Source organism: Egretta garzetta, unplaced genomic scaffold, assembly GCF_000687185.1.
Source record: "Egretta garzetta isolate BGI_Z169 unplaced genomic scaffold, ASM68718v1 scaffold157, whole genome shotgun sequence".
Taxonomy (NCBI): domain Eukaryota; kingdom Metazoa; phylum Chordata; class Aves; order Pelecaniformes; family Ardeidae; genus Egretta; species Egretta garzetta.
Window position 1 is genome coordinate 38,321 of NW_009260175.1, and position 7,704 is coordinate 46,024.

The 7,704-nt window shown below is 51.6% G+C and overlaps 1 protein-coding gene across 4 annotated transcripts in view; it reads right to left on the reverse strand.

The window, feature by feature from the left end:
• The window catches only part of R3HDM2 (R3H domain containing 2), a 33,251-nt gene that overhangs the window by 18,863 nt on the left and 6,684 nt on the right, over positions 1 to 7,704 (reverse strand). For all 4 annotated transcript variants that reach the window (XM_035897174.1, XM_035897177.1, XM_035897176.1 and 1 more), the window contains 7 exons: positions 6,705 to 6,831; positions 5,351 to 5,429; positions 4,527 to 4,586; positions 3,754 to 3,894; positions 3,283 to 3,391; positions 2,030 to 2,125; positions 527 to 558 (listed from right to left, as the gene is read on the reverse strand). In XM_035897174.1, the coding sequence (XP_035753067.1) occupies positions 527 to 558; positions 2,030 to 2,125; positions 3,283 to 3,391; positions 3,754 to 3,894; positions 4,527 to 4,586; positions 5,351 to 5,429; positions 6,705 to 6,831 (644 nt within the window). The remainder of the gene's footprint in view (positions 1 to 526; positions 559 to 2,029; positions 2,126 to 3,282; positions 3,392 to 3,753; positions 3,895 to 4,526; positions 4,587 to 5,350; positions 5,430 to 6,704; positions 6,832 to 7,704) is intronic.

Genomic DNA, 7,704 nt, shown 5'->3' on the forward strand with positions numbered 1-7,704 from the left:
CCAGGGAAGGGGTCGAGTCCCCAGCCCTGGGGGGATTTAAAAGCTGGGCAGATGAGGTGCTTGGGGACAGGGGTTAGTGGTGGACAGGTACGGTTGGACTCGATGATCTTAAAAGTCTTTCCCAACCAAACGATTCTATGATCCTTTTTGGAAACAAGAGGCAAAATGGTTTGGAAACTGCTGGAATCCTCTGGCTTCCCCATTCTCCCCTGTCATTCCCACCTTCCACCCCTCCATTTTAATTGATGAATCAGCAAAAAAGGACTCAGAAGTTGATGTTGCAAAAAATACAACTTCAATAACTTCACAAGCAGCCATGCATGGGGCAAACTTACTCAGCAGGACAATGTACAAAATAAATCACACAGAGATACCTAAAAATCTGCCTCCGTTTGTGAGAACTAGAAGAAAAGCCTTCTTTGGAGATTCTGTCGGTTAACATCAGAAAAAAGCATCATTATAGAGTCATGCAGTCCTCTGCAGAGAAAGCCAGAGGGGCAAATAGTGTCTGCTAAGCAGTACTAACCTGCTGTCAGTGAGATATCCATTCTGGCCGGTCTGGAAGCACGGAGAAGACATGGAGAGGGGAAGGAAAGAAAAGGGAGGCTTAGTAACTTTGAAAGCAACAAACCCAGGCAATCTCAAAGCAAAGAGGAGCAAAGCACCAACAGGATGGGACTCGGTTTGTGTTGTGCACCAGTTACACGGTCACTCAGGAGTCTTCCGCATACCCGTCCCATCTGGCTCTCGACCCAGGCCCCTTAGGAACCTTTCCTGATACCTGCAACCCTGAGATCTCTCAAGAGTTTGCAAATCCGAGTCCTCAACTCCCTACCTCCTTGCTCTAAGGCAGCTTGGATGGTAGCTTTGTCAATGCAACCAGCAAGACCAGACATACAAGGGTCCTTGTTTGCCAACTGCAGGCAAAATCATCAGAGCCACGAAAAGAGGCAGAGGGCTCAAAGCCAGCCCAGCCCACCCTGTGATAGTCACCCCTGCCTCTGGAAGTCAAGGTGCAAAGCACTGCCTGAGCCCATGGACACAGAACGAGGGGCAGCACATGCTCGCCCCGTGCAGCGCTACCATGGGGCAGCACCCGCTCCAGCCCAGGGCTACAGGCAGAGCTGCTTACCAACATGGCTGGGTAGCTTTGGGCCAGTGCCTGTAAGACAAGGCCATGACCACAACTGGCTGGAGAGTCATCAGCTGAAGCCCGGTCACTTGACTAGGGACTCAGCACAGTGGCTGCCTTAACGTCCTCCTTGGGCAGGCACACGGCAATTCCCATGAGGGCAAAGGAAAGGCATCGTCCCCTAGACACTCAAAAGCAGGAGGCAAGGAGATGGGCTTTGAACATGATCCACGGCAGATGGGCACTTGGAATTGTCCCTGGTTCCATCATTTGCCACTTGGCACAGCATGGAGAGCTGCCTCCAGCTGGCAGACAGTACTCAACGCAGCAGCCTCTCCGAGCCAGACGTGAGCAAGGAACCCAGCTTTGGCTTAGAGGAGTTCCACGTAGGGATCAGACATCTCAAAGGGAGCAATAACCAAGCTGGACACTTCCTAAGGAAGACAGTAAACGTACTGCCCAGATTAATCCTGAAAAAGGCATGGAGCCCTGCCTGACACTCCAAGGCCAGCACTGCTTGGTCAGGAGGTCGAAGCTGCAGCACGGGGGAGAAGCTGGGGGAGAGAGCTGCTGCTCCTTTCAGGTTCATCAACCGATTTGCTGATCATCCCAGAAATGCCACTGCATAAGCTGCCTCCTCTATCAGTCCCCACATGTCTGCTGCCCCCTGAAACAGGCAATTTAGGGAAGGAGCAGACAGGGGAGCGGAGGTGTGGCTCCTCTATCTCGGTGCCTCGGTCATCTTTGTTAGGAGCTGGAATTCAATGGTAGATACCAAGAGCACTGGGAAGTTTGCAGAAAAGGCAATGATGAGATCTGACCTCTTAGTACACTCAAGCACACCTTCTGCCACAAAGTTCCAGGAGGGTACCCGGCACGTGAGCCATCCAAGCTTACCTCTCGTGCAAATATCCGCTCCCTGACCCGCTGATACTCTTCCTCTCGCTCTTCTATAGATTTGCTCCTTCTCCCATCCTGCAAGGGGAGTCTGATCTGAAGGGACAAACACATCTCAGCAGGTCAGCAGTTGCCAATGGGAGCAGGGGGTGCAGTCAGCAGCTATTTTTACACAGCAGTGTAAGTGGATGTGGATTACGCAGCGTGTGCGTGATGCCTGGATGCAACGACACAGCCTTTGAACCTCCCTTCTGGACATCCCTATGTCTAGGGATGAACATCCTGGAGGTCTTAATGCACTCCTGGGTCAAGCACAACCACTCTGCCTGAACTCTGCCCGATTCGGAAAGGACAGATCAGGAATATCACCATGTGCTGCTGAAAGACAGTCTGTTCCCAGGGTGCAGAAGCTAACGGCCACCCTTTGTAGCTCATGCCAACACAGCAAACTCCTGCTCAGTCACCTATTCTGTGCTTCGTGGGTGGCTGCATCGCCTGCAGAGTGCCACCATGGGGAAACCAGGCACGGATACCGACTGCAATGACCAGCTCCCCATCCTGATGACTTAAGTTCAGAAACATGACCCAAAGCAAGGGATAGTGATATGCTGGGGCGGTGTAAAGATGGGAGCTACAAGAGCAAAGAGCATGAGATCCCTGGTGGAGAGGTCTCCTGCCTCCTGCCCCATTTTTGACGTTCAAGGTTCTGTCTGACAGAGGCTGGAAAACCAGCCACAGACGAACAAGCCAGCTCGGCGTTGTGGGTGTGGTGCCCCCTGCGGCAGCCAGAGATTCAGGAGGGGGTTTAGCTCCAATGACCGGCAACGCCGCTGAGCTCAACGTGTTTCGTTTTGCCAATGGTTTCCTTCCCGCGGCGCTGAGAAGGTCCTGATGACTTCACAGCTTGACGCGCTGCAAGCCTCAGGGAGGGGTGGGAGAGGTGCTTGGCAACGTGGCTCTGTGGCATTTCCAAGGAAACTTTAGCAGAAGGCTTCACCATAAAGCCTGGCCCAGCCACCAGTCGATATTCAGGGTACAGAAAGTAACCCCATAGAAGCCACACAAATTTCCACAGTATTTTGTACAGTTTTTATGATATATCTAGACACTGCTGCTCAGGTGGGGTGGAGTGGAAGCTTCTACTTAAGAAGGTTACTGCAGAAAACCCGAGAGAACTTTAGAGTTGTTCTCATCTTAGAAAAGTCGCATTTGACTCTCACTAAGTATGCAGATACCCCACTGCCACCCCTTACCTGATTATCATCTCGGTCCATGCTGGTATCATCTCGTTTTAGGATAAACCTCTGTGGGAAATCTGCATTCTTCTCATCTTTGATGTGCTCAGAGAACCTCTGCTCAGGGCTGCAGGAAGAACCAGCCCTTGTTAGAAGAGCAAAAAGGGGCACAGAACGGTCTCCACAAAACCACTGCTTTGTAGGGAGCGAGGGGGTGTGCAAAGATAAATCTCTCCTCTGTCTGATGGCAACGAGTGCTCCTGCCCCTTCTCTGAGAACTAAAGAGAGCTAGGAAGAGTTTGCAAATACCTACTTAGGGCTGGAAGTGAAGGGGGGACCTGCCCTTCTTATGGGGGCAAAGAAATGTGGTGTGGAATCCACCCTGCTCTGGACCACGCCAGGGTTCTGTGTCTGGGGGCCACGTGGCACCGTGCAGGGAAGGGAAGGGGATGCCAGCCCGGTGGTTCTCCCTCCCTCCCTCCTCCTTACATTCGTGTGTTACTGGTCTTGTTGATAATGACCGCCTTCCCAGTTTGGTCAACGTTATGGTCCATGCCGAAGTAGGCAGCTACCCGGTGCAGCAGCATCCTATGGTATGAGGTCATCTGGGGAAACTTCTTAAACTGATTGCTGAGAAAGAGGGGAGAAAGGATTACAATTTAGAAACAGACAATGCTAATCTGACAGCAAAAGCACGATCGAGGCCAGAGGTGCCTTAACCAGATCCCAGATCAGACCACGCCACCTATTCCAAGCAGTGAGTCAGGACCCCAGCACTGCTTCTTACGCTAAGCATGAGCGCGGGCGTACGCTGCTTTGCCAGAGAGAGTCGGGCTGGTTCGAGGCCTTTCCCGAAACAAGACAAGCTTGTGCAGAAATGCACGCGTTTGTTTGTAGGCAGGAACAGGAGCTGGAGTTAGTGCTTATATTGCAACTTCTCTGATCCTATCGGATAAAGAAGTTTGCGAGCTCTGCTGCTGCAGACACCGATCTGGCATTCCGGGATGTGACTCTTGCCCCTGGCTTCTCCACCCCCAACTTACGCTGGGAAGAGAAGCACAATGGCACTCATCTCCTTCACAGGGGATACGGTGTTAAAGCAACTGATACCAAATCCATAGATACTCAGAAACCTTCTGTGAGGCCAAAAGGAGGTGGAGGATGTAGAAGAGAAGAGGCCTCCTAACCAGCGCGCCCCTTCTCCCCTGGGTGCCCAAGCTCCTAAACCTCTTTTGCTTGACAGAAACTTGATGAGCACTTACTTGTTATCACTGATAAATTCCAGAATCTCCTGTTCTAACTTTAGTAGCATCATTCTATCCCTGTCAAGAAAAAGAAAAAGGAAAAAGCCGCTTTTAGAGACAGCGAAACCCAGCTTTCTCTGCTTGGTACCCCCCTCCCCACAAGAGAGGGAAGTCACAAATACCTGAAGCGAGCAACACTGTTAAGCAGGCTTCACACATCCTCCACAGGAATGAACTAAACATCTCGACATTTTTCATATATAGTAAATGAATTGCCAGATTTTCTTCAGTTTAAGGTTGGTTGTTTTGCTAACAGTGCTCGCCTTTTGGTAATATTGAATCTCTGCTCTGCTGGAAGCTCCACTGGTAGAGACTCCAGCTTTGCTATTCCTACGCCAACATTTGGCTTGATTACATTTATTACTGACACAGCAGCGATTCCTTTAGAGGTTGGTACTCGACGATCATTTACAGAAAGGGCTTTAACGCAATCAAGATTCCTTCCTGCTTGCATTCAAACAAATTATCTTTCCTCTTTCTCTCTCTCCATAATACACAACTACATGTTTTGATTGACTGCAGTATACAAAATTACAGTTCTGCTTTTTGCTTCTGCACTGCCCCAGCTCCAGTAATGCTGAATTCCAAAAAGGAAAACACACTTTCAGGTACTTTCTGTAGTTGCTGTCGTCCCCCCCGCCTCCCAGGATACATGAATACATACACATACAGACACGCACACGAACACCACGGCTTTAAGAGGCAATCAAAGCAGCGCTGGTTGCCAGGTCCTCCCTCCCTTCAGTCCCTCAGCAAGTTTGGTTTACTGACTAGGGACCTACCGTGGGTTTTTTTTCAGTGTATTTACTAAAAATTCATGCAAATCTATTCCAGTGGAGTCTGTATATTCCTGGCTGGAATCTGAAACAACAGCAGCAGAACAAGTTAACAAAACACCGCGATAGAACAGACCGAAGGGAAGAGACGTGGGTCTCACTACACGCATGAGGATGGCGTCCCCACGTCGCTGCCAAGGGAGATTCAGGCTGATTCCCAGCACCGGTGGTGACAGGAGGAGGAAGAAAAGCCCACCTTGTTACAGAACTGCACCGGTCGGGACCCGCAGCACCCAGGCTCAAGGCCAGTTTCTAGCCCAGGCTCTGAATGCAACCTCTAGGTCAAGTTTCCCAGCCTGTAAAATGGGGACTGCATACCCTGTCCCCGTAGGCAGGAGGAGGATCAGGGCGCTGCGTGCAAGGCAGCACGAGGCCCCGTTAGGGAGATGCCGGAGAGAGGGAGATCAGATCCGGTCACGGAAGGAAATCTTGCCCCTAAAGCCAAGCACTCGGAGCACACCCAGAATATTCCCGCTGCTACAGGAGCCCCTGCAAGCGTAGTACACCATACCTTCGTACAACTGCTGTGCCTTTGATCCCACAAGCTTTAACTTCTTTTTTTTTTTTTTGGAGGCCCCATCCCTGGGAACATCCCAGGCCAGGTTGGCCGGGGCTGTGAGCAACCTGGTCTGGTTCAAGGTGTCCCTGCTCCTGCAGGGGGGCTGGGCTGGGTGACCTCTGCGGGTCTCTTCCAACCCCAAACATTCCATGATTCTATGGTAACTGGAAAGCCCCGCTGGCCTTGTTCTTCCCCTCTCCCCACAGGCTTTTTCATCGAGAAGCAATTGCAGAAAATCAGTAAGCGAAAGCGAATCCGCAGCAGTGCAGAGCTGCTGTCCGTACGAGGATTTCAGCTTCAATTTGTTCACCAGATTAAACGTGGATCTTTTAGCCATTTCTATGCCCCAAAATCATACACACAGGATCACACAGCAGAAACTCAGCTCGCCTCCTTGCAACCTCCCATCTTGCCACCTGTGGCAGGTTTTATAAAATCAAATCTAAACTCAAAGCAAAAGTCTACCCGGTGGCTCCTCCCGGGTTCGCATCTGGACACTGAAAAAGCCACCAGGTCACTACAAACCGTGCAGGGAGCCTGCAAGTCCGTTGGGGCACACGCCAACCTAGAGAAACCCTCCCTCCCCACGCGTCGCTCCGGGAAGGATGTTAATGCAAGCAATACATTCCGGTACAGCCACCAGCAGAGATAACTGCTCTGCTTCCAACATCTGGACCGCTGGCCGGCGGAACCCTCAAAGCAGGCAAGACAGGACCCGCCCCGTTCAAACGAGCCCCTGACCTCGAGACAGCATTTTCCTTGGTGCCTTTTCTTTATTCTTGTCTTTTTCTTCTTTCTCAGCCCCATCCTTCGTGGACTTTTCCTCTTCCTTGTCAGAGGGGCAGCTAACGTGCAACTGAATGATGTCCTGGAACAAAACAGACCAGGCTGGTTTGAGTCGCTTGGACACTCCCCGGCATCGCTGCCGTGGCTGCAGATGTGGCAGCTGAGAAGGCAGAACAGAAAGGCAGGGGGGTCAGGTCGGAGATCTGAGCCATTTCCTAAGAGGTCCCATTCTGCGAGCGGACAAAGCCGTCTCTCTCCCCACCCTCCTCCCAACAAGAAGCCTTCGGCAGCGCCGAGGGGACTCCCAACAGCATTTGTCGCTGTTGAAAACCTGCCTTGCCTGGGCCACTTCAGAACCTAAGGCACACGCCTCCCTGTTTGAAGCTGGTAAAATGCTATTTTGGACTCGGGAACGCCCAATGTGAGGTAGGTCCTGCACCGTTTCAGTAAGACCCTACCGTCTTGGCCTGGCAAGAGAAAGGGCATGAGGAGAAAATGGAATACACAGCAAAAAGCTTATGTGGTGCAATGACTGCTCCTTGTGCCGCGTGGAGCTTTCCGATGTTTCTTTTCACCTCCTCTCTTGAGCTGCAACTGCCCAACAGCCTGAGGATTGACTCTGCTCCACGGGAAGAAGTGTTAAACACCAGCAGGACTGCCAAAGGCAGAGCCAGGTGATGCACTGCTCAACTTCAAGTTAAAACTGACGTTACTCATCAGGTAATCGGAAAGGATGATGTAGTGTTTTCTTTTTTTCAGCACAAGGAGGACATGGACCTGTTGGAGCGGGGCCAGAGGAGGGCTACTAAAATGATCCGAGGGGCTACTAAAATGATCCAAGGGCTGGAGCCCCTCTGCTGTGAGGCCAGGCTGGGAGAGTTGGGGGTGTTCAGCCTGGAGAAGAGAAGGCTGCGGGCAGAGCTGAGTGCGGCCGGTCAGGGCTTCAAGGGGGCCC